General features: G+C 52.0%; 2 protein-coding genes and 1 pseudogene across 4 annotated transcripts; 2 read left to right on the top strand and 1 right to left on the bottom strand.

The window, feature by feature from the left end:
- Positions 1-2,120: 2,120 nt before the first annotated feature.
- LOC310828941 (uncharacterized protein) lies at positions 2,121-14,468 on the top strand. Of its 2 annotated transcripts, XM_083707047.1 has the most exons (7): positions 2,121-2,341; positions 4,800-4,916; positions 8,305-8,691; positions 10,868-10,981; positions 11,214-11,241; positions 12,516-12,580; positions 13,457-14,468. In XM_083707047.1, the coding sequence occupies exons 1-7, from the start codon at positions 2,296-2,298 to the stop codon at positions 13,636-13,638; spliced, it is 939 nt and encodes a 312-aa protein (XP_083563173.1). In that variant the 5' UTR covers positions 2,121-2,295; the 3' UTR covers positions 13,639-14,468. The 2 variants fall into 2 exon arrangements, with proteins under 2 accessions (XP_083563173.1, XP_083563172.1); XM_083707046.1 differs by lacking the exon at positions 2,121-2,341 and having other exon boundaries at positions 4,629-4,916.
- LOC310829093 (gamma-glutamylcyclotransferase-like) lies at positions 9,546-10,842 on the bottom strand (annotated as a pseudogene). Its single transcript has 2 exons — positions 10,382-10,842; positions 9,546-10,017 (listed from the first exon to the last, which is right to left on the bottom strand). The product of its transcript is annotated as a gamma-glutamylcyclotransferase-like (transcript).
- Positions 14,469-15,618: 1,150 nt separating the features above from the next.
- LOC310830661 (2-acylglycerol O-acyltransferase 2-like) lies at positions 15,619-25,060 on the top strand. The gene is made up of 6 exons (XM_083710468.1): positions 15,619-15,786; positions 16,950-17,128; positions 20,290-20,494; positions 21,222-21,396; positions 23,004-23,203; positions 24,457-25,060. The coding sequence occupies exons 1-6, from the start codon at positions 15,693-15,695 to the stop codon at positions 24,609-24,611; spliced, it is 1,008 nt and encodes a 335-aa protein (XP_083566594.1). The 5' UTR covers positions 15,619-15,692; the 3' UTR covers positions 24,612-25,060.
- Positions 25,061-25,541: the final 481 nt, after the last annotated feature.

Below are 25,541 nucleotides of genomic sequence, written 5' to 3'. Positions count from 1 at the left end.
CCCTCCCCAGCCAAAGCTGGGCTCAGAGCGGCTAACAACAATAAAAGTAACGCAGCATTCTAAAACCAATTCATTCTAAAATCAATTCAAATCAAATTAATGGCAACCATTGGGCTAGAGTTCTGTGAGGATTACCGAAGGAGGGGGTCAGACTGTGCCTTGGCCAAAGGCCTGGTGGAACAGCTCTGTCTTGCAGGCCCTGCGGAAAGATGTCAAGTCCCGCAGGGCCCTAGTCTCTTGGGACAGAGCGTTCCACCAGATCGGGGCCACGGCCGAAAAGGCACTGGCGCTGGTTGAGGCCAGCCTAACCTCCCTATGGCCCGGGACCTCCAAGATGTTTTTGTTTGAGGACCATAAGGTCCTCCGTGGGACATGCCAGGAGAGGCGGTCCCGTAGGTACGAGGGTCCTAGGCTGGATAGGACTTTGAAGGTTAAAACCAGCACCTTAAACCTGATCCTGTACTCCACCGAGAGCCAGTGCAGCTGGTATAGCACTGGGTGAATGTGATCCATGAATTGGCCCAGTCCTCTTTCAAAGCCATCTGAGCTGGTGGCCATCGCTGCTTCTGGTGGAAGGGAGTTCCACAGTCTGCACTGCGTGAAGGGTTTTGTTTCATCTGCCCTGAATCCTCCAAGACCTAGCTTCGTTCAAGGTCTGCAGGTTCCACTGTTATGGCACGAGGTGCCAGGCAAAGTTTCGTAATTCCAGTCTACCCCCCTCCCCCACCAGCTGGAAGGCCTCCCTCCCCCCCCCTTCAACTTCCCCCTTTCCTCCCCCTGGGCTCAAGTCTAGTTGCACCATTGCCTCAGAGGAAGGAAGGAAGGAGGCTGGTTCTGTGGCAGTGAGTCAGGCGACTGGGGGCACCTCGACTGCCCCCCCCGGCACTTTGCTTGTGTCACAGCAAAGGAGGAAGTGGAAACAACATCCGTAGCATTGCAAATACTTAAAAGCTGATGGGCATTTTGATGGCATCAGCAAGCATTGCAGGGGATCCTGAGAACAATATCTGGAGGGTACGGGGGGGGGGGTCGTTGGTTGGCTCAATGTGGCAGGATCAGGCCAAAGAGGGATTCTTGAGCTGTGGTTCTGGCATTGCAGAGGGCTGGACTAGATGGCTTTTGGGGTTCCCTTCCAGCTGTGCCGTTCTGTGTCCCTGAATCCCCTTCTTGCCTCGCAGGGGGTCCAGCAGGTGCCTGTTTCTTGCAAGAAGGGGCGATCTCTTTCTTGACTGAAAGCACTCCTGAGAATCTGATCTTTTCCCTGCAGGGCAGGAAAAAAAACAGCCTAAGCACGCGGCGCTGTGGGTTAAATCACAGAACCTAGGTGATCAGAAGGTCGGTGGTTTGAATCCCCATGACGGGGTGAGCTCCCGTTGCTCAGTCCATGCTCCTGCCAACCTAGCAGTTTGAAAGCATGTCAGAGTGCAAGTAGATAAATAGGTACCGCTCTGGCGGGAAGGTGAACGGCGTTTCCGTGCGCTGCTCTGGTTCGCCAGAAGCGGCTTAGTCCTGCTGGCCACATGACCCGGAAGCTGTACGCCGGCTCCCTCGGCCAGTAAAGCGAGATGAGCGCCGCAACCCCAGAGTCAGCCACGACTGGACCTGATGGTCAGGGGTCCCTTTACCCTTTACCTTTTAAGAGAAAAATGAGGGAATAATCCCAAGAAGAAGAAGAAAAATGAAATATCCAGTTTCAAATGAAGCAGCATTAGCTGCGGAAATCCAAATGCCCACACGCGCAGACTCAGGGCAAAGGGGGCACCTTCACTGGGCAACAACATCAGTCAGTGTTGTGGTGTGAGAGCCAGCTCTGCACGGCAACGTAGAACGGGAGAGTCGAAAGGGACCCCCAGTGGTCCTCTAGCTGAACCCCCACCATGCAGGAATCTCAGCAAAAGCATTCCAGGCAGGAGGCCATCCAACGTCTGCTTAAATATCTCCAATGAGGATGTCCTTGGCCAAGGAGGTAGGAGCCCACCTGGTGGGGCAGCCAGGAAGGTGGGGGCCTCATCCATTGCTGGCCTGGGTGCCTTTGCTCAGAGTCCTCCCAGATTTTCAGGCGAGCGACACCCCACTTCCTCCTCCGTTGCCTATCTCTTGGCTGTGGCAACAGGACTTCCCTGTCAGATGGGCTCTGCTGTTGCGCAATCTGCCACCCGAATCTCCAGCGCTCAAGGGAGAAGAGGCTTGCTGGATCTGGCTGTGTGTGGGTCCTGCAACTGCAGCTGAGCTTCCAGGGAGATCTGGATCCTGCTCCCTGAAGCCACCAGAGAACCCCCCCCCCCAGCAAAGGATATGATCCACCAGGGACTGCTGCTGCTCCTGCTGGTCCTGCACGGAGGTAAGTGAAAGGGCGAGGCAGAGGAAGGAAGGAAGCTCTGGTGGGGAACAGAAGGGGAGCCCTCCTGGATCAGGCCAAAGCGGCCCACCTAATCCAGAATCCTGTTCTCACGGTGGCTGAAGAAAGCAGGTGTAATAAATGAAAATCTGCCCTTATTCCCTTATGGGGGACACAAGAGCCCTTATAGAGTCCTTGGCAGGTTCTCCATCGGTCAGAGAAAAGAACAGAGGCCAAGCAGAGAATATTGAGAAGCAAAGCAGCTTGTAAGCCTGATCTTTATTGAACTGTTGCAACAGGGGGCTCCCCTCACACGCAGGAGAGAGGAGGAGGACCCCGAACAAAGGTGTGTCCGCCCTTATATAGACATTTTAAATTGCCCACCCTGGAGTCCAAGACCACCCCCAGAAACTTCATACCTACATCACAGAAGGGGCGGTCTACAGCAGAAATCTGAGTGCGTTGTTTACCTCCTGTCTGGCAGGATACCTGTTAATGCCCCTTGATTGGATACCCTGGGGAGCCTGGCCAGTCTTTCGTAATGACAAATACTCAGTTCCTGGGCCAGGTTACAGGCTCACCCTATTCATACACAGACATACCCTTAAGACAGGATTTGTGAAGGAAAAGACAATGGGGAGGCTTCTCCATTTTCCGTTGACCTTGCAGAGAAAACATTTGGTCAGCCAAAATGGCTTCATGGCTGTTTTCCTGTGCTGCTTCAGGCATGTGGTATATATATTTATGTAGATGTTTGCTTGGTACATTTTATGAACACTTATTATATACATAAGACCTTATTTTTTTTATTTCACAGGATTAGAGCAGGAGAGTGACTCTCCCCTCCTGCGGCCCCCGACACCTGGGGGGGGGGTCCTGCTTGGCCCTTGGAGACCCCTTCCAACTCTTCAGTCCTATGGTTTTAGGGGCGCATAGTTCCAAAGCTGGCTTCATGGGAGGGAGTCTCAAGTCGGAGGCCAAAGCTTGTTGCTCTTCCAGTTCCCATCATCATCATCATCATCATCATCATCATCATCATCCCTGACCATTGGCCATGCTGGCTCCCAGGAAAACAGGGCACTCCCCTAGACCGAGTCTAGACCTTTGAGCTCCATCCAGTCCTTCTTCACACAGTACATACCATATTTTTCGCTCCATAAGACGCACCTGTTTTTAGAGGAGGAAAACAAGGGAAAAATATATTCTGAACGAAACAGTGGATTTATGATGTTTGTGGCTCATGCTGTGGCCACAGACATGTGATTTGACAGTGATTTTGGGGTAGCCCAATGCAAAAATCCTGAGGATCCTTTTGGATTCGTGCTTTGTAACCATGTTTTTGCACCATTGCAGCCCCACAAAACAGTGGGTGTGTGGTTTTTTTGGTGTAGGCTGTAGCCATGGACATGCTATGTGACCTGATGGTGAATTTGGGGTGACCCAATGTAAAATTCCTGAGGATCCATGGGCTTTTACCTCCCCCCTCCCAGGCAGCCTCCTTTATCGCTAGCCTCCCTTATCTCGCTCCTGATCGCTTGCCGGTCAGCGGCTTTCTTTCAACACCCCCTTCCCTCTTACCAAAAAAAGAGAGCATGATCTGCTTTTTGCCCCTGGGCAATTAGGCTCCAGGGACCACGCATTCGCTCCATAATACGCACAGACATTTCCCCTTACTTTTTTAGGAAGAAAAAGGTGCATCTTATGGAGCGAAAAATATGGGTAGTTAGACTGCGGAACTCCCTCCCACCGGAGGCAGGGATGGCCACTGACTTGGATGGCTTCAAAGGAAGATGAGACATATCCATAGCCCTGGTCTGCCTCCATTTCTCAGAGACAGCGGTGCTTCTGAATGCCAGTTGGTGGAAACTGCAGGAGGGGAGAACGGCTCTTGTGTTCGAATCCTGCTTGTGGGTTTCCCTTTGGGGCATCTACTTGGCCCAGGCATAGGCAAACCCGGCCCTCCAGATGTTTTGGGACTACAACTCCCATCATCCCTAGCTAACAGGCCAAGTGGCCAGGGATGATGGGAATTGTAGTCCCCAAACATCTGGAGGGCCGGGTTTGCCTCTGCCTGGCTTGGCCCCTGTGAGGACAGGAGGCTGGACCACATGGGCCCCTGGTCTAAGCCTGCAGGGCTCTTGGTCTATGTTCTTGAATGATAAATTAGTCCCCTGATTTGCCGTCACAAGACACTTTTGGTTGTGTCCCTCAGAGCTGACGTGTGATGACATTTCCTTCTCCCTGAAACCACCAAGAGCTTTTGCTACTTCCTTTTCAAAGCAGAAACCCACAAACTTCTGCCTTTTAGGGTCTGGGAAAGAGGACGCTGAGCTATTGGCCATCTCCCAAGATCTCCCCATGGAAGAGGGAGCAGCCTTGTTTTCTCCTGCTCCTGGAGGGCAGGACTCGAACCCGTGGCTTCACCTCTTGAATTATTCTTATTCTTATTTTCCCGCAACAGGGAGTACGGACTCATCCAAAACGCCGCACGGGGAAGCAGCTGGCGAGAGCAATGGGGCGTTTCAGAGATGCAAGCGCTTGGAACCCGACCCTTTGAAGTGGATCGGAGGAATGCAAGGTTGGAAGGGGGCACAGAAACCCCCCAGGGCACTCTCACCCCCCAGGGCAGAGGGGGAACCAGGGCCTTCCTCCAAGGACCAGAAGGAGGGCCTGCAGGATCAGACCAGAGGGGGGGCCTACCTGGAAGCAGAGAACTACCGTTGTGGCACATGTCCCTGAATAGCTCTCTCCAAAAGATTTGCAAAATCCTCTTTTAATGCCACCCCCTCCAACCCACTGGGACCCCTTTCCCATCTGAGTTGCAGAGGGGCAAATGGAAACAAGAATTTTAAAATAACAATAGCCCAACTCACCATACGTCCAGGTTTTCCTGGAAAACCCGGACGTACGGCAGCCCTTTTTCTAAGAGATGGGTCAGATGAGCCACACATGTTGCAAGATTCAAGACAGATAAAATGAAGCCCTTTCCTCACAGACTATGGAACTCCCTGCCACAAGAGGCAGCAATGGCCACCAGCTTGGATGGCTTGAAAAGAGGATTGGGTGAATTCATGGAGGGAGAGAGAGCTCTGCCCTCCTCTGTTGGGGGGCAGTGGTGCTTCTGAATCCCAGGAGTGGACAGTGTTACTCTTGTGCTCAGACCCTACTTATGGGTTTCTCTTTGACCACGGTGAGGTTGGGATCATGGACTAGATGGGTCCCTTTGGCTTGGTCCAGCTGCTGCAAGCCTCTTCTTAGCTTCTTATAGTTCCTAAAGGGAGCCTCCATGGGCAGCGCTAGTCTATCTTAAAATACTGGAGAATAAGAGTGGGAGAAGGTTTTGCTCTCCCCTACTGCCTGGGGCTTTTCAATGTTCTGTTTTACCTGTTTTTGTGGGATAAATCCAGCCTTAGTCCTATAGATTAGATGGAAAAAGAATATGGAAATTTGTTATTTTTCTATTCTATTTTCTTATAACCACCCTTTATTCTTTTTTCTGTATTTCTGTATTTCTAAAAAGCAATAAAAAATATTTAAAAAAAAAAAAGATAAATCCAGCCTTATATAACCAACCTGATTAATTGAAATTGAAATACTTGATTGTCACTTGTACAACTTGTATACAGTGAGATTACATGAGCACCCCCAACTCAGCTCTCTTTGTCTTAATTCCCCTCGTTTACTGGCACACACCCACCAAACCTGAAAGTCCGTTGCCCTGTTGTTATCTTTTCATTCAGCAGCCTAACAGCCTCCGGATAAAAGCTGTTCTTTACCCTATTGGTGTGACTAATCCTGCTTCTATATCTTCTGCCCGAGGGCAGGAGATCAAGAAAGTGCCAACCAGGGTGTGAATCATCCCTGAGAATTTTCCTCACTCTTCTTCACTCTTCTTCCGCTATTTCATCCAGCGGATTCACAGGATAGCCCATAATATCTTGTGCTGTATTCACCACCCTCTGTAGGCACTTTCTATCAGATGATGTCAAACCAGCGTCCCACACCGTGATTAACCACCTGGGTTGTATTGATTTTCCAAGTAAGGCCTTGACTGAGATAAACTCCTAGGAATTTAAAGGAAGAGACTCTCTCTCCCCACACAGCGGGGCTAGTTCTCCTCTCTTCCTCCAAAAGTCCAACACCATCTCCTGTGTCTTGCTGGTATTAAGGTGCAAGTTGTTCCCTAGGCACCATGTAGATATTTTTTGGACCTCCCCTCTATACGCTGATTCGTCTCCACCTGTTATTAAACCCATTATGGTGGTGTCATCTGCAAATTAATAATTGCAATAGACGGATCAGATGCATAGCTGTCAACCGTCCCTTATTTGGCGGGAAAGTCCCTTATCCGAGCGCTGTTTCCCGCTGCTGTCCCTTCTTGATGATGTCCCTGAAATTTCCCGGGTTTCAAAGGAAGCAGCTCCTCTCCCTCCCTCCCTGCCGGCCAGGGAGGAGGGAGGCTCCAACTGGGTTGCTTGGCTGCCCGGCCTGCCCCCCTGCGGCCTCCTCTCACCAGCCCCGGTCCCCGGGAGCCCCTGCCCGCCGGGACTGAGGAGCCTTGAGAGGAGAGCGAGGGAAAGCAGTTCAGAGAGAGGAGGAGGCGGAGGCACAGGCAGGTGTTCCAAACCATAGAGGGGGAAAGCGGAGGAAGGACCGCAAGCAATTCTCCCATACATTTGTAGTGGTAGACTAGCATAGATGGTCTGATCTGTGGGTTTACTTCGGGCGCTATTCCTTCTTCCCGCCCCGCCTGATGGAACTGAGAGCTGCAGATGGAGCACGAGAGAAAAGATACAGATCCGCATTAGCATCTTCGTAGCTTGGACTTTGTTTTGCGCGAAACGTGGTGGCTTCTTGTAGTTATTTATTGCAGTGTTTCATCAGCTGGTGTCTTGAGCAGCAACCTCTGGAAACGAAGGGCTAAGAACCGGCGCTGCTCTCCCAAATTATCTGTAACCCTTTTAACTTCGTATTTCAGCTGGTTGGCTAAAACCCCTTATTTTGGCTGCTGATCCCTTATTTTCAAGGCTGCTGGTCCCTTATTTTCAAATCTGTAAGTTGACAGCTATGGTCAGATGATACACAATTGTATCATGTATACAATGAATACAGGTAGGGACTTAGCACACATCCCTGTGGTGTGCCAGCGCTGATTTTTAAGGAATTAGATGTTACGTGTCCAATCCTCACTGTTTGTGTCTGATCTATCAGAAAGTCTTTAATCCATTTTTAACTCTAATGCATGGAGAGGTTAAGATCATAGAGTAAGCTGTCCTGACAGGTTAGCTAGGTCACATGTCCTCAACTTGGGAGGAAGAGTTATCAAACTTTGTTCTTTCTTTCTCTTTGTTTCACCGTGTGAAACATAAGGATGTTTGAGCTAGATGCTCTGAGCTCAGACCTTATGGAGAAGCTGTTTAGTCCTGCTGGCCACATGACGCTGAAAGCTGTCTGTGGACAAATGCCAGCTTCCTCAGCCTGAAAGCGAGATGACCCCATAGTCGCCTTTAAGTGGACTTAACCGTCCAGGGGTCCTTTACCTTTTTTACTATTGTGTTTCTGTGCAAATAATTCTGAAACTATGACCCTTTTTGAAAGTAAGTTGCACTGCCTGTGTTTATTGCTGCTGTATGGGAAAACACATGAAAATGACCTTTAAAGACTTTGTAAGTAAACCATTTTAAACTTACCAAACAGGTGGTCTCTTTTTATGCTAAGGGAGGTGGGAAACTTTTGGAAGAGACTTAGAAGGGGATATTTTAAAGGTAAAACAGCCTATATTCGGCTGCCGCCTGTTTTGTGATGTTAAATTTCTGCTGGGGCTCTCTCATCAAAAAGCGCTTTCTCCCAAACTTGGATTTATGCCTCCAGATAATTTTCCTTTTATCCGTTGACCCCAATACTAAAAGAACCAGTCTTTTCTCCTTTCTCTCCTTCTCTCTCTCTCCGTTCTGCTTCCTTGGCAGACTGTACCACATGCTTCCCGAAATACCACATCTGGCAACCTTGCCATCTCACGGCCAGGCCAAGGGAGTCCATCACCCTGCCCTGCACCTTCAGCTACACCTGGGAGGCTAAAGAGACGGCTCAGGTGTATTGGCGCCTAGGAAACTTTCACGGAGAGTTCCTCTTCAACTACACCCACAACCCCACCCACTGGGACACCCACCCGAACTACACAGGGCGGGTGTCTCTGGTCGGGGACCTGTCAAAGGGGCTTGATGCGTCAATCCAGATTGAGAATCTGCAGGAGTCGGACTCCAATCTATATTTCTGCACCGTCCTGGTAGAGACAGTTCGTGAAGGTGTGAAGTATTGGCGAAACATTGCGGGGACAAACCTCACGGTCACAGGTGAGCTGCCCCATCCTCAGGAGGACCCCTCTGTGCCTCGATCTCTCTTGGCCCTCTGCCCCACACCTTTCTCCGCAGCAGCCCCCTTCTCCCCAGGGCTGGCCCTCTTTTCTGCTCAGTTCAAAGGAGTATGGGGGGGGGGTGGCCGTGGTGCCTGAGGCAGAGCAGAAAATGGGTCTCCACCCCCCCCCAGCTGAGGGGTCGCAGGGTACCCAAAGGTTAATACCTGAGGCAGTACCTGAGGCAGGGAGGCAGTACCTGAGGCAGGGAGTACCGCAAGTGATGCTCCTCCCAGGCAGCAGAAATAACACAAGAGGTTGAGAGCATAGCAGCCTTCAAACATCTGAAGGGTTGCCCTGTGGAAAGTGGAGCAAGCCTGCTCCCTGGTGCCGCTCCGGAGGACAGGGCCCGATCCAGGAGTAAACATGAGGAAGAACTTCCTGAGAGTAAGAGCAGTTTGACAGTGGAAGAGACTCACTCATGAGGCCTCTCCTTCCTTGGACGTTTTCTATTATTAAAGGTAAAGGGACCCCTGACCATTAGGTCCAGTCGTGGACGACTCTGGGGTTGCAGCGCTCATCTCACTTTATTGGCCGAGGGAGCCGGCGTACAGCTTCTGGGTCATGTGGCCAGCAGGACTAAGCCGCTTCTGGCGAACCAGAGCAGCGCATGGAAACGCCGTTTACCTTCCCACTGGAGTGGTACCTATTTATCTACTTGCCCTTTGAGCTCACCCCGTCAAGGGGATTCGAACCGCCGACCTTCTGATCGGCAAGCCCTAGACTCTGTGGTTTAACCCACAGCGCCACCCGTGTCTATTATTATTATTATTATTATTCTAAAATGTTTCTTTATTATTTCGTTATCTCGTTTTTGCCAAGGGCAGCTTCAATTTCATCAAAACCTGGCACGGGTCCTGCCTAGTCATTCGTCTGTATAGAGTCTAATTTCTACTGGTAGTCCACTGGCAAACCGTTCTGCTTTGCACCCATAGAAATGACCTTTTTATATTTCGGGGAATGAAGGCCTAGGACATGGTCTGTCATCTGGAAGCTAGGACTATTAAGTATTTTCCCTTCTTGAGTCTGGACTGTAACTTCTATTGGGATGTAAATGCCTTCTTCAACTCCCTCTTGTCTATCCAGAGAAGGTAAATCGGTAGTACCCATTCTCTATACGACTCTCCACACTTCATCGCCAGGATGAAGTGGATTATAGTTGCTGTACTTCCATGCCAGTTAGATGAGAGCCAAAAGCAAGTTTGTAATCCAGTAGCTGTGCCAGGGTGAGAAAAACCCCAGGTGGGTTTCTTAACATTATCCTCTCCTACAACCAGTTACTAAAGGTCAAGGGGCCCCTGACCATTAGGTCCAGTCGTGGCCGTCTCTGGGGTTGCGGCGCTCATCTCGCTCTATAGGTCGTGGGAGCCGGTGTACAACTTCTGGGTCATGTGGCCAGCAGGACTAAGCCACTTCTGGCAAACCAGAGCAGCGCACGGAAAGGCCGTTTACCTTCCCGCCAGAGTGGTACCTATTTATCTACTTGCACTTTGACATGCTTTTGAACTGCTAGGTTGGCAGGAGCAGGGACCGAGCAGCGGGAGCTCACCCCGTCGTGGGGATTCGAACCGCCGACCTTCTGATCGGCAAGTCCCAGGCTCTGTGGTTTAACCCACAGCGCCACCCGCATCCCTTAACCAGTTACTACCATAGGCAAAATATGATCAGCTTTCATTCCCAAAGCTTTGGACATCCCGCCTTTCACCCAATCCGGTTGGTGTACAGTGCTTAAAGGTTTCCATCTGCTAGAAAGGAGCCCTCAGCCCTGCCTTCCTTGGAGGTTTTTAAACTGAAGTCAGATGGGCACATGTCAAAGGGCCTTTGGCTGCGAGTCCTTCACTGCAGCGGGTTGGTCTGGATGACCTTTGGGGGTCCCCTCCAACCGTACGATTCTCTGTTTCTGCAAGATGTTGCCTCTTCTCGGGCGTCTGCCTCTCTCGGCCTAACGCTGACTCCCAACTCCGGGCGCAGGGAACTGTCTCCACCTGGGGGCTGCTAGGTGTGGGCCCCCCTCCTCAGAAGAAACGCCCTTGTGCCTGGCCACTGCAGCGGGGAGGGGGCTTGTGGGTGCCCCCTGCTTTTGCCTCAACCCCTGCTTTCTCTCCCCCCACAACCAGGTCCTCCAATGCCGAACCCCCCCAGCTTCAACCTTGTGGGTCTGGCGACCGGAGGGGCAGCCGCTGCTGCCGCTGTTGCTCTGGGCCTGCTGGCATTCGTCGCCTGGAGAAAAGGTACGGGGGCTGTTGAGGGGGCAGGGAGAGGGCTGTGGCTGTGCCAGGGGCCGGCTCTCCCTCTGACCTGGCCCTCCAGGTGGGGCTTCTTCCCAGTGTGGTGATGGCTCCTGCATCTCACCTGCGCAGACACCTGGCACCCCAGCCCTGCCCCCACCCCATTCTCCAGGGCTCCCCCCCCCCAAGAGCTGCTCTCTCTGAAGGCCATTTTCTCCTCTCTGTTCCTCCCCAGGTTGCTGCCCAAAGTGTGCCCCAAGGAGGTGAGTGCCTTTCCTGCCTCCTGCTGGTCTCCGGGGGGGGGGGGGGCTGACTGTGGCCCCAGATTGGCTCTGCCATGGCTGGTGACCTGTGGGCAGGACATCCTGTTAACGGAGAAATCTGAGGGCTCCCTTGGACAAAAAAACAAGGACCCCAGTTGGCTTGGTCTTGATTGAAGACTGTCGCGACAGGACTCCCACCTGCCACCAGGTGGAACAAGATGGAAGCCCCAAACAAAGGAGCCCCCAAACTTTTATTAGCTGCTAATCCCCATGTTACACCCCCCCAAAACTACATCACTAATCCAGCATGGTTACATCATGAAAGGGGAGGTCTGGTGGCCGTAATCTGAGCATCCTGGACCCTGCCCCATGGTTCCCCTTGCCCTCCACCAAACACCCATCAAGTGTCACAAAAGAGATATTCACATTTCCCTGTTTCCCAGCCAAGTCAATCACACCCTTTTGCCTTCATCTGGGTTTGTTCTTTCTGGCATGGCTACCTGTCTGGCCCTCAGGTATCAGGAGGCCAGGGATTATCCCTCAGGCAGAGGGGCTGCTGAGGAGCTGAGCTCACAGGTCTAGATGAATTTCTGGAGTTTTCCCAGTGAGCCAGTACAGAGATACATCTATCAGTGAATTCTTACATTTGGTATCGTGCAGCAAAGGCCCTTTGAATAGACAGGAAGAAACTGTAATGAAGTGTTTTGTGGGGACAAGTCACAAAAGTCACAAAAGCAATTGTTGTTTTGGTAGTGGGCTGCATGTGCATGATATCTGCTGGAGGGGCAAACACCCCCACGTATACATAAATTCCTGCAACAGCCCTTTCTCCCCTCTCTTATATCATAACAATGCAGAAATCTCTCATCCCATCTGTTGCTCAGTTCAAATCCTGGCCATGGATTCATCATTCTATAACATTTCTTTGCATAGACCGAAAAAGGCTTCCATTCATCCACAAAACAACCGTCATTTGGTTCTCTTATTTTAAGTTGCTATGCTTTCTGATTCAAGGCTGCCAATCATCCCTTTACCAATTATTCGTTCTTCTTCGGTGGGAATTTCTTCATCTTTCCATTTCTGGGTATAAGGAATTCTAGCTGCTGTAGTTACAGGCATAAACAACCGTTTTAAGCCTGATGGTGAAAATCTGCCTCTTTCCTTTTACATCAGTTAGTCTTTTGAATTCAGTCCTTCTTGCAAGGCACCCCCTACAGCCCCAGGGTGCTTCGGGGGGGGGGCACCCATGTGACCACCCAGGACTTATCTTGCAGGAGAGCTTCACCCCAGAGCAAGGAGACGCCAGAGGAGAGAGAATACGAGGAGTTTCCCATCGAAGGTGAGCTGGGGTGGAAAAGCAGATAAAGGGTAAAGGGACCCCTGATCCTTAGGTCCAGTTGTGGCTGACTCTGGGGTTGTGGCGCTCATCTTGCTTTACTGGCCGAGGGAGCCGGCATACAGCTTCTGGGTCATGTGGCCAGCAGGACTAAGCCACTTCTGGAGAAGTAGATCAATAGGTACCGCTCCGGTGGGAAGGTAAACAGCGTTTCCGTGCGCTGCTTTGGTCCGCCAGAAGTGGCTTAGTCCTGCTGACCACATGACCCAGAAGCTGTACACCAGCTCCCTCGGACAATAAGCGAGATGAGCGCCACAACCCCAGAGTCGGCCATGACTGGACCTAACGGTCAGGGGCCCTTTACCTTTAAGGTGCTACTGGACGTTCTTTAATTCTTTAATTTATTTCGACTGCCTCAGACTAGCACGGCTACCTACCTGAATCTCATAATGCTGTAACTCTGGGCATACCGTGAAGCAGAAAATTCAGGGCAGATAAAAGGAAGTTGCACCTTTGTGCAGCGTGAAGTTAAACTACGGAACTCCCTGCCACAGGAGGGGAGAGTTGCTCTTGTAGCCAGGCCCCGCTTGCAGGGTTCCCTTGGGATGCTGGACTAGATGGGCTGGTCTCTTGTGGCCTGATGCAGGTAGCCAGGCTGTTCTGATGTTCTTGTGGATCCTCCATGCCCAGAGGCAGTCTACCTTGTTTCCTAGGTTCTTAGGGGTATTTGGCCACTGTGAGGACAGGGTGCTGTGCTGGGCTTTTCCTCTGAGCAGTCTCCTCCTCTGCCCTGAGTTGCTGGAGGGAGGAGGAGGAGAAGGGTGGCATTCTGTTCCTCTTTCTAACCTGTGTTGTCCCCCCTCCCTCCTCCTCTTCCAGGTCCAAAAGCCCCCCCTCCTGCCTCCCCCCAGCCTCCTCCTCGCGCCCCACTGTCGCTTGCCCCCAAAGACTCCAGCGGCCTCCTGTACGCCGACTTGAACTTGGCCGGAGGCAGAGGCAAGAAGAAGATGCCCGAGGGAAGAAGGGCCGAAGAGAGCACCTATGCCATCCTGCGCCACTGAGAGGGGGCAACGGACGACTGGGGGGGCGCTTTCCTTGGCTGGCTCCAGCCCCCTCCTGCCCCCAGCCTCCTCCTCTTCCGCTTGCGTCTCCCTCTCCCAGATGGGAGCGAGCGACCTCCCTTGCAGGATCAGGGCCCTGAGTGGATGGCCTTCTGGCTGCAAGGGGAGGTTGCTGGAGCCGGCCTGCTCTGCAGGGGTGTCGTAAGGAGCCCTGAGACAACCAGAGGGGGTCGTACTATAAACGCTCCCCCCTCTGCTGCCAGCCAACTGCCCCCGAATAATGCCCGAACGATTTTTTGCAATATGGGATCACAGCGGCAAGAGATGCACAGAGACGGAAAGACAGCTCCGTCAGTAGAGCGTGAGACCCTTGATCTCCAGGTGGTGGGTTCGAGTCCCAGGTGGGGCGGAAGATTCCTGCACTGCAGGGGGCTGGACTAGATGATCCTCAGGGTCCCTTCTAACGCCACGATTCGATGACCTATGACTTATTATTATTGCCCCCTGTGGAAGAACGGTTGCTGAAATTAAGGGATTTGCCACAGAAGGCCAAGTTGACTTTCCGAATTAGAGAAAAAAACATTGTTGTGTTTATGAATGATTGGAAACCCCTTACGGACTTCCTGTGCGAAAAAGGAAAAAGAGCTCAGAAGACTGAAAAGTTTGGTTTACGGAAAGTAGGAAATTTGCACGTTGTTATGGAGTAAGAGGTCTGCAGTTTTTAAAGCTGATAGTTAGAATAAGGTTACCAGACGTCCCCGTTTCCGAGGAACAGTCCCCAGATTTACATATCAGTCCCCATACAAAACCCATTGAAGTTGAAAAGTGTCCCCGGAGTACCAGTAATTGGAAAAAATCTAGTAACCTTAAGTTAGAATCCGAAGTCTTTGCCTTTCCTTTTTTTTCTCTCTTCTTGTTGTTGTTGTAAAAAATAGTCCTTGCTATTAGATGTTGATTTCTGTATGTTGTTTTTTCTTCCATTTTTCAAACTTTAGTAATAATAATAATAATAATAATAAACAGCTTTGGAAATAATAATAAATAATTCCAGTTGGTGGAAATCAGCAGTGAGGAGAGTTGCTATTGTTGCTGCTCTCTCAGGTCCTCCTCCTGTGTGTGCAGGATGAAGCCCTGGCACTTTTCTTGAGGCCAACAGAGAGCAGGGCGCCCAACCTCTCAAGGGAAAGGGGTGATTTTGGGGGCTAAAGCACCTTTCTACTTGCATAATAATAAAGTACCAACGGGTTCGTGTGTCTCCATTCCAAATATTTGCAGAGGCAAGGACTGACCCAATAGGGTGGCATTATGGGATGGAATGATGGGAGGAGGGGCAGGGGAGTCCTGAATTCTGGGGCACCTGCCTGGCCCCTGAGGGAGAGGCAGGGGGCATCTTGGGCCTGATCCTGCTGCTGCTGCTGCTGCTGCTGCTCTCTTCCTACATTCAAGACACCACACCTCCCTGTGGGGCAGAGCCAGGTGGGGACACAGGTCGGCTGGTGTGAAATCATGGCAAAGGAGTGCCCCTGAGCATGTGCAAAGTGATTCCCTCCAGGCTGTGCCTGGGGTGGCTTCCTTTTTCGGTCTGTGTCCCCTTTAACTTGCTGGGAAGGGGGCGGAGGTTTCTAAGAGAGAGGCGGGAGGGCCAGGCCACCTGCCAGGGATTCGTCAGCTGCATTGAAGTGGGGCTGGACTAGATGGCCTTTGGGGGTCCCTCCCAGCTCCACAATTCTAGGGTTCCTTAGGCCCCTGAATAAAAGCGGCGTTTCAGCTTCCGAGCCCGCACAGGCTCGCCCTTTCTTGCCGCATCCCAGCCCGAAACAGCCCGTCCGCCTCCTCCCTGCGCTTCTACAGGCGCAAATCCAACCGGCGCAGCTTTTGCCCGGTGGGATGACGGCCTGCCAGGTGAAGCCTGCCTATTTGGGAGGCGGGCGGGGCCGCTGCCCGTCCAATGGGAGCCTGGGGGGCGAGGCGGGGCGGGACTTTGCCCCTGATAAGCCCGGGCTCCGGCGCGGGCGGCGTTTTCTGCCTCCGGTCTCTGCCCCGCGGCGCTCGCGATGCTGGTCCAGTTCGCCCCGCTGCGCCTGCCGCTGCGCCGCCGCCTCCAAACCGCCGCGGTGCTGCAGTGGGTCTTTTCCTTCCTGGCGCTGGGTGAGGGCTCTGGAAAGGGGGGGGGGCTTCTCCTATGGGGCAAGAACCAGGGCGCTGCTGCCTGGGGGGCGCGTGGGGAAGGGGCTGGCTTGGAGGGGGGGCGCTGCCCGCAGGTGGGGAAGAGGCAGGTATTCATTTCGGGGCGGGGGGAGAGGAAACTTTCACGTGCCTATTTCGGGGGGGGCTGCAGGATTTTCGCTTTTTGGGGGGCTGTGCAATTCCGGGGATTTTTTAACAAAAGAAGTCGAGGCGCCTTTCAAGGAGTTTGTGGGCTGCCTTGCTTGGCTGAACATGCATTGCCTCCGGGGGGGGGGTCCCTCCTCCTAGCTCCCCACTAGGAAAGGGGGCGACTCTGCCAGCTTGGCTGGAATCAGGGTGCAGAATTCGCTCTGCTAAGAGGGTGTCGATTTGGAGGAAGCAGGTAAGAGCTTTGGGTTGGCTGCGCAGGTGGGTGGGAGGCTGGGGAAGGGGGGGCGGCTTGGAGAGGGGTCTCTTCGGCAGCATCCCATCAGCGTCTGCTCCAGAGCCAAGGCCACAGCAGAGTGCCTCTGAGCATGTGCAGAGAGAGGTCCCTTTTGCTGGCTGTTTGAGCAGACAGTCATCGCCACTTTCCTGCTTTGTTTAACTTTGCATACTGACCTTCGTCTTGGGGCGGTTTGCAGCTTAAAAATGCCACGTAAAAAACGCAAAATAGATAATAAGACAAAATAATAAAGAAGAGCAAAGACAAAGAAATACATATTTCAAAAGGTATTGGGTGTTAACCAGCCAGAGGCAGAGGCTGAGACATGGAGCATGCACAGAGTGCCTTTCCTTTCACAGGGCAGGGCAGCCTAGCCAGATGGGTGGGATATGAATAATAAAATTATTTTCATCATATCATGTTCAAGAGAAACATTTTTATGTATTGTGAAGGAGTAAGCTGAGCCTCCCTTGAATGGGACCCCAAGGGGTCATCCAGCCCAACCCCCTTCGAGGCAGGAATTGGCTGCGGGTGGAGCAGAGGCTGGTCCCTTTCCCAGCAGCCAACCTCTCGGAGGGGCTTGTGGTGTGGGATGTGCAGGCATTGTATGTGTGTTGGTTTTCCAGAGGGGGGGGGGTGAACGCTGAGGACTAGCCTCTTGAGGGCACCTAACCTAACCCAGGCTTGCCTCTCTCCCCAGCACAATGCTGCCTGGTCTTGTTCCTTGTCCTGCTCCTGGGAGACGGCTGGGTGCTGGCTGTCCTCTACGCCGCCTGGCTGTACCTGGACTGGGAGACCCCGGCCAGAGGGGGCCGCCGCTCCAACTGGGTCCGCAACTGGGCTGTGTGGCGCTACTTCCGAGACTACTTCCCCATGACGGTGAGCAGGGTGTGTGTGTGTGTGTGTGTCTTTGGGCTGTGAAATCTGAGGGCTCCCTTGGACAAAAAACAAGGACCCCAGCCAGGAATCCCAGAGCCAAACAGCAGCCAGGAGGCTTGGTTTCGATCAGTGGCGTAGCGTGGGTTGTCAGCACCCTTGGCAAGGCAAGTAATTTGCGCCCCCTAACCCTAACCCCCAGATGTTGCGCCCGGTGTGGCCGGCCCCCCCTGCACCCCCACGCTACGCCACTGCTTGATTGAAGACTGTCGCCACAGGACTCCCACCTGCCACCAGGTGGAACAAGATGGAAGCCCTGAACAAAAGAAAACCCAAACTTTTATTGGCTGCTAATCCCCATGTTAAGAGGGACACGGGTGGCACTGTGAGTTAAACCACAGAGCCTAGGGCTTGCCGATCAGAAGGCTGGTGGTTCGAATCCCCACGACAGGGTGAGCTCCCGTTGCTCTGTCCTAGCTCCTGCCAACCTAGCAGTTTGAAAGCACCCTCGGGTGCAAGTAGATAAATAGGTACCGCTCCGGTGGAAAGGTAAACGACATTTCTGTGCACTGCTCTGGTTCACCAGAAGTGGCTTAGTCATGCTGGCCATGTGACCCAGAAGCTGTCCCTCAGCCAGTAAAGCGAGATGAGTGCCGCAACCCTAGAGTCGGCCGTAACTGGACCTAATGGTCAGGGGTCCCTTTACCTTTAATCCCCATGTTAAAGGTAAAGCAAAGGTACCCCTGCCCGTACGGGCCAGTCTTGACAGACTCTGGGGTTGTGCGCCCATCTCACACCCCCCCAAACTACATCACGGTTACATCATGAAAGGGGAGGTCCGGTGGCAGTAATCTGAGCATCCTGGACCCTGCCCCATGGTTCCCCTTGCCCTCCACCAAACACCCATCAAGTGGAAGAAAAGAGATATTTACATTTCCCTGTTTCCCAGCCGAGTGAATTCCACCCTTTTGCCTTCATCTGGGTTTGTTCTTTCTGGCATGGCTACCTGTCTGGCCCTCAGGTATCAGGAGGCCAGGGATTATCACTCAGGCAGAGGGGCTGCTGAGGAGCTGAGCTCACAGGTCTAGATGAATTTATGAAGTTTTCCCATAGATACATTGATCAGTGAATTCTTACATTTGGTATCGTGCAGCAAAGGCTCTTTGAATAGATAGGAAGAAACTGTGATGAAGTGTTTTGTGGGGACAAGTCACAAAAGTGATTGTGCTGGTTTTGGTAGTGGGCTGCATGTGCAGGATATCTGCTGGAGGGGCAACCCGCCCATGCGTAAATTCCTGCAACAGGGCCTGGCGTGGCCTGTGCCCTCCTTGGCAGGGTGGCGTGCAGAGAATTGCAGACGCCTTGCTCTGCCTTCCTTTGGGGGCCAAGGGGTCTTGGGTGTCTGGGCAGCCCAGGACCTCCAGACACACTGCCCAGGCTTGTGCACTTCGGCGCTGCAAACCCAGCAGTTTGACTTCGCCCCAGGAGACAGAGAGATGCCAAAGGCAGGAGTCGGAAGGGGGACCCCAAAGGACATCTAGCCCAACCCGCTTGCATTGCAGGAATTGCAGCTAACGAATCCCTGATTCGGATGGCCGGCCAACCTCTGCTAAAATCCCTCTGAGGAAGGGGAGCCCACTGCCTTCTGGGTCAGTTGAATGCCTCTTGCAGACAGAAAGTTCTTATCTGTAAAGTCAAATAAGAGAAATGTATAACACATTGAGAATTAATTGGTTAAAGTGATGAAAATCTAATATGCAGAGAGATATAATCTCTATATCCTTCTGGCTTCTCCACATCCTCCTTTGGGCACTACCCGCCTCCCCATGCCCTCGCCGGACTTCCCTCTCTGCCCCACTTGACCCGGGCACAAATTCCTCCTCTGTTTGAACAGCAGGAGCAAACATTCAGGAAAAGCCACATTCCTTCTGTCCTGTGGAATAGAGAAGACTTCCCTGGAGTCCTTCGCAGACCCATAAAAGCTCTGCAGCCCCATGGGAGGGGGTCAGTGTCTGCCCCATATTGAAGGGATGTGTGGGAGGCGGAGGCTGCAACGGCAAGGCTGAGCTGAGACACGGAGCATGCGCAGAGTGCCTTTCCTTCTACAGTGTGGAGCCGGCGCTGCTGCAGGTGCCTCCTAATACCCTCTCTGCATTTGTAAGGAAACTCTGGAACTCCCTGCCTGTTGATATCCGTCAGGCGCTTTTGCAGGACTCTTTTTGCTGAGAACATTTCTGCTTAGAGGCAGAGCTTCAGGATAGCTCAGACACTTAGACCGCGGTGCTGATAACGCCAAGGTTGCAGGTTCGATCCCTGTGTGGCACAGCTGCCTATTCCTGGGGTTGGACTAGATGATCCTCGGGTCCCTTCCAGCTGTTATTCCAAGGCCTGTCCAGTTGTTTAGATAGCCAATGTCTTAATCTGTTTTTAGTTGATTGCTGGCTTTATTCTTCGATTGTTCTGAAGAGTTGCTTTTACCAATACTTTTATTGACTGACTCTCTTCAGTTTAGTTGGCCTTGGTGAAGATTTGATGTTTTCAAACCCACAAAATTTTTGGTTTGAGTTTCTACTGAAATGAGGCTGCATTTTAATGTTGTGTTTTAATCCTGCTTTTATGTTGTATTTTCATCAATTGTTCTTTTTATACCTGCTGTTAGCTGCCCTGAGCCCGGTCTTGGCTGGGGAGGGCGGGGTATAAATAAAACCTATTATTATTATTATTCACCAATTGCTCTCAGGTTTTTATTTGTGTGTGTGCAGTAAATGAAACCCAACAGGGGTGCTGCAGCTTTCCATCTGGGGTCAGAAGTGGGGCTCCCCAATGGGGCTGGCCCTGGGAACCAGAGAACGGCTTTGAGCCGCAGAATTGTAGGGTTGCGTGGGACCCCCAAAGGTCATCCAGCCCAACCCTCTGCAGTGCAGGGGCCCAGTGGCAACATCTGGGGGAAACACCCATATCCCTCTAGGGTAATTCATTGCGGGGGTCACCAAATAGCCCTCTCCCCCTACCACCTTTGGGTGCCCTCCCCTGCCCGAAAAGTGAGGGGTGTGTGTGAGGAATCTCCCCTGCCTCCCTTCCTGCCCCCTTGTGCTGCCTGCCCCCCCATGTTTCCGGCTGCTTCCTCACCCTGCACCCCTTTTTCTCCCCCCACCCCACGGCAGCTGGTGAAGACGGTGGATCTGGACCCCTCGCGCAACTACCTCTTCGGCTTCCACCCCCATGGAGTGCTGGTGGCTGGCGCCTTTGGGAACTTCTGCACAGAGGGCACCGGCTTCTCTGCCCTCTTCCCGGGACTCACCCCTCACCTGCTGATGCTGCCCTTCTGGTTCAAGGTGCCCTTCTTCCGAGACTACATCATGAGCGGCGGTGAGAGGCTTGGGGGACCCGGGCAGGGGGCTGCAGGGCTTGGGTGGGTGGATGGTGTGGGGCAAGAGGAACCTCCACGTGCCATTATATGAACTGAATATTGCATATGGTTCTGGTCGCCTCGCCTTGAAAAGGATATCGAAGAGCTGGGAGAAGTTCAGGAGGAGATGATGGAGCGACTCTCCTGTGAGGAAAGGGGGGGCTTTTAAGTTTAAAGACAAGCAAGAGGCTATGAAATCATGTGTGGCATGGAGAAGGTGGATATATTAATAATAATAATAATAATATTGAATTGAATTGATTTTAAAATGAATTGATTTTAGAATGTTGTGTTACTTTTATTGTTGTCAGCCACTCTGAGCCCAGCTTCAGTTGGGGAGGGCAGGATATAAATAAATTTATTATTATTATTATTATTATTATTATTATTATTATTATTATTACTACTACTACTACTAGTACAATTTATTGTTTGTAGGCCACTCATTCAACTGGGTTGTCCCACCCACTCTGTGGGGGCTTAACAGCAAATAAAAACATCACAGAGGAAAGTTTTTCTCCCTTTCTCAAAGCACTGGGACTTGGGGGAATCTGAATGTTGGAAGGTTCTGGACACAGAAAGGAAAGTCCTTCTTGTAGCACAGACTGTGGAACTCCCTGCCACAGTTTGTTGTCTTTAGAATTGAAGAGTTGGAAGGGAGCTCTCTCTCTCTCTCTCCCCCCGCAGGGCTGGTTTCCTCGGACAAGAGCAGCGCCGCCTACCTCCTTGGCCACGAAGGCGGGGGCCAGGTGGCCGTGATCGCTGTTGGGGGGCCCCCCGAGTCGCTTGACGCCCGACCCGGAGCTCTGACCCTCCAGCTTCACAACCGCAAGGGCTTCATCAAGATGGCGCTGCAGCACGGGTGAGTTTGGGGGCGCAGGGGGACCTCTGCTGTTGCTCCTCGCGACTTGTCCGTAGCGAAATCCCCTAGCCCTGATCAAGCCGGGCTCTTTTTAAATATAATGTTCTTAAGGCTTTTCAACATGCAAAAAAAAAAAAAAAAACAAGAACAACAGAAGCAAAACAAAGATATCAGAAAGAGAACAGCAGGAGGAAGAGAGAAAGGAATAATAACAGGAGAGAGGGAGGGAGAAGTAACAGTGCGGGGGGGGAAAGTATTTGATCCCCTGCTAAATTTGCCCTTCTGACGAACAAAATGACCCGTCCATCATTTTAATGGTAGGTTTATCGTAGCTGTGAAAGACAGAATAACAACAGGAAACCCCCCCCCCCCAGAAACCCAGAAGACAAAAGTCAGAGATTGGTGTGCATTATAAATGAGTGAAATAAGTATTTGATCCCCTGTCAACCAGCCAGATGTCAGGACTACCTGGTATCTTCACAAATACTTATTTCACTCATTATAACTCACATCAATCTCTGACTTTTGTCTTCTGGGTTTCTGTTGTTATTCTGTCTCTCACAGCTAAAATTAACCTACCGTTAAAATTATGGACGGGTCATTTCTTTGTCAGAGGGCAGACGGACGAATTTAGCAGGGAATCAAATATTCCCCCCCCCCACTGTAAAAATGACTTGCAAGTATCCACCCATCAGTTATTCCTGCAAAATTCCTCGTAATAATCTGACGTTCAATCCCGAGTAATGCCCAGATATTTCTCCCTCTGCTAGCTGACGCTTTCCCAATTTTAAATCCAGGCACCACAGGTTAATTCCTTTTCCTTCCCACCCAAAAGTCAAAAATTATTATTTATTGTAAGTGTCAGCCTTCATCTTCCTCCAGTCCCAACCTCACAACTTCACTGCCAGATTTAGAAAGAAATATTCACTCCTTATTCTTTATTCCTCATGAGCTTTTTTGCTGCGTTTATAGAAAAAGACAGTGCTTAGGGAGTGCTCGCATTTTTGACTCAAGAAAATCACCATTTTATAGTTCAAATCAGGAAAAATAAATAAAGTAAATGGACAAAAGTACAAAGATTCACAAAATATTTAGGCGTATGCGTACCCCTGCATACCCCCCCCCCAAAAATCTATGGGCTACTTTTAAAATGAGGCTGCATTTGCATTTTAACCTGTATTTTAAATTGGCTTCCCCCCTCTTATTACGTTTTTACTGTAATTTTATTGGTGTTAGCCGCCCTGAGCCCGGCTCTGGCCAGGGAGGGCAGGGTATAAATAAATTTTTTTTTAATTATTATTATTATTATTATTATTATTATTATTATTATTATTTTTCAGTGGAATAAGACCCTTAGCTGTAACTGATTACGAATTATACCAGCAGGGCTCCTTTTATGGAACCTCCTGTTCCAAGAGCAGTCTATCCAGATTTCTAGATTTCTTAGGAGTATTTGGCCACAGGCTTCTGGACTGGGTGCCCCCCCCCCCGGCCTGATCCAGCAGCGTCCTTAAGGTGCAGCCTGCTGGCCAGCCCGCCCCCCCGCGCCCCATTGCTCATTCTCTCTCTCTCTCTCTCTGCCCCCCCCATCTCTCCCTCCCTTCCAGAGCTGGCCTTGTCCCCGTCTTCTCCTTCGGGGAGAACGAGCTCTTCAACCAGGTCTCCAACCCCCAGGGCTCCTTCATCCGGTCAGCGCAGGAGCGGCTCCAGAAGGCCATGGGGCTGGCGCTGCCCCTCTTCCACGCCCGGGGGGTCTTCCAGTACAACGTTGGGCTCCTGCCGTTCCGGAGGCCCATCTACACCGTCGGTGGGTAGAGCGCAGGGGCAGCGTGGGGGTCTCCCCGGTGGGCTTGACCTGTTTGCCAGCAGAGCGGACTCCCTTGGAAAGTTGACAATCCGCCTGCCTGGGACTCTTTGGCCGCCATCTCTGCATTGCCGGGGTTAGGCTAGATGGCCTCTGGGGGGTCCCACCCAACCCGCGTACGGTTCTTTGCTTCTGCGACCTTGGAAGGCGGTGGGCTCTCCTTCACGGGAGGCTTTTAATCAGGAATTCTTTGGCTGTCACTCCCTGCATTTGAGAGGGTTGGGCTGGATGACCTCCAGGGAACCCCTTCCGACTCTACAGTTCTATGCAAAGCCATTTCTGGGTGAGGCCGGTGGGGCCTCCCCTCCTAACCACCCAACCTGGGCCTCTTCTGCCTGCCCCACGGCACCTCTCGTCTCTGCCCCACTTTGCTCCTGGGCTGATGCAACACATACACACCCCCAACGCTGACTTCTGTACCGTCTCTGCCTTTTGCAACCCTCCCTCCCCTCGGGGCCTTCCTGGCAGCAGAGCTGTCGCCTTGGACTTTGGCCTTGGCAGAAGGGGGGAATTTCAGGCTGACTCAGCGTGCTGTAACTCCCAGGGGGGCTGGTCTCTCTTTGCAGAAGCCAAAAACTCTTTGACACTTGGGCGCATTATTTTTTTTGCGGCGAAAGGCTAACCCTCCCTCTGCCGCCTTCCTTTCCCAATTCCCAATCCTTTCCCAATCCCCGCCCAGACTTTTTGCTGCAAGCTTCCACATTTGCGACCCAAATGCTATGGGGGGGGGAGGGAGCTGGTGTGTTTGCCTTGGGATAGAACTCTAGCATTGGGTGGGACCCCTAAAGGTCCTCTAGTCTAGCCCCCTTTCACAACGCTGGGAGTTGTAGTGAAGGAATCCCTTCCCCCAGCAGCCCCCTAAGCCTGGTGTGTGTGTGTGTGTGTGTGTGTGTGTGTGTGTGTGTGTGTGTTTTATGAAGGGGGGGCAGTGCAACTAGCATCCTTCAGGGCCGAATCCTGGCCTTGCCCGTTGAGTCCTGCTCTAACCACTTAGCCAGCAGGAGTTTGTTGTGACCCTAAAAGAAGCCATCAGTGGGGGGGGGGGAGGTAACCCTAAGGGATAGAATAACAGAAATGAGTTGCAAGGGACCCCCAGGGGTCATCCAACCCCCTGCAATCTGGGATAATCCAAGCAGCTGGAATACTTCTTTGTGCCGAGTTCGAGCACTAACGCACTCTCTGTTTCCCACCCACAGTGGGGGCCCCGATCCTCGTGCCCAAGACCCCCCACCCGTCATCTGAGGCCATCGACGAGCTGCACAAAACTTACCTGGAGAAGCTCAACCAGCTCTTTGAGGAGAACAAGGCCGCGTACGGCCTCCCCGAAGACAGGCACCTCGAAATTGTGTAGGGCAGGGTGGGGGAGAGAAACCCGTGGACACCCCCCCACCCTGAAAGAAATCCCCTGTGGGGAGAGGAGGGGCGTCACAGCCTATTTCCTGGACTGCATGAAGGGGTTTCTGGCGAAGGAGACGGATGAGGAACCATTCCAATACTGGGGTGTCCCCCAGTCTCAGGAAGGGGGCACCCTGATTTTTGACCCTTGAAGGATTCCAGGGAAGGAGGTGGAGGGGGTGATGTGCACTTAAATGGGGGGGGGGAGCTGGATAATGGCTGCTTTTATGAAAGCTGTATACTTGCCTCCTGGGGGGTAGTTCCCTGTTCTGTGCCTGCCTCAACCAAGGGGTGTGTGGGTTGCCCCCCCCTTGTATGAAATGCTCCTTCAGCCTCTGAGCAGTTGCCCCCCCCCCTTGTTCTCCTTCTGCAGAAGTAATAAAGGGCAGAACTGTCTTTTCAAAATGATGTGTGGTGCAGGGTTTGTGCAAAAGACAAAGTTGCCTGCCCTCCTTGCCCCCTTTACCTGATTCAGAGATGGGCTGCCACCTTCTTCTCCTACTGCCCCCACAATCCACTCCTGAAAAATACAGCGTGAAGAAAGCCGCAAGACTGAAATAATTATTTGCATGGCGCAGAGTTAAACTGCGGAACTCCCTCAGGCTGTCGATGGCTCCTAGCCAGGAGGGCTCTGGTCTGAATTCCAGAGCCTGGGAAGCACAAGGAGTGGAGATTTGTGGGTTTCTCAGCTGGCAGAGCACGATACAGTGGTACCTCAGGTTAAGTACTTAATTGGTTCCAGAAGTCTGTTCTTAACCTGAAGCGGCCTTTCCCATTGAAAGTAATGGAAAGTGGATTGATCCGTTCCAGACAATGAAAAACACCCCCTAAAGCAGCAATTTAACACAAGTTTTACTGTTTCACAAGACCATAAAATGAAGGCAAT

This window comes from Podarcis gaigeae (assembly GCF_964106915.1).
Source record: "Podarcis gaigeae genome assembly, chromosome: 13".
In the NCBI taxonomy this organism is placed as follows: domain Eukaryota; kingdom Metazoa; phylum Chordata; class Lepidosauria; order Squamata; family Lacertidae; genus Podarcis; species Podarcis gaigeae.
The sequence above is the reverse complement of the archived record's forward strand: the minus strand, read 5'-3'. Positions and strand labels throughout refer to the sequence as shown.

Coding starts and splice junctions, on each gene's coding strand:
- LOC310828941 (XM_083707046.1), top strand. CDS start 4,697: ATGGAAGAGGGAGCAGCCTTGTTTTCTCCTGCTCCTGGAGGGCAGGAC. Junction 4,917..8,304: donor GTGGATCGGAGGAATGCAAG/GTTGGAAGGGGG, acceptor CTTCCTTGGCAG/ACTGTACCACATGCTTCCCG. Junction 12,581..13,456: donor CGAGGAGTTTCCCATCGAAG/GTGAGCTGGGGT, acceptor CTCCTCTTCCAG/GTCCAAAAGCCCCCCCTCCT.
- LOC310830661 (XM_083710468.1), top strand. CDS start 15,693: ATGCTGGTCCAGTTCGCCCCGCTGCGCCTGCCGCTGCGCCGCCGCCTC. Junction 15,787..16,949: donor CTTTTCCTTCCTGGCGCTGG/GTGAGGGCTCTG, acceptor CTCTCTCCCCAG/CACAATGCTGCCTGGTCTTG. Junction 17,129..20,289: donor GAGACTACTTCCCCATGACG/GTGAGCAGGGTG, acceptor ACCCCACGGCAG/CTGGTGAAGACGGTGGATCT.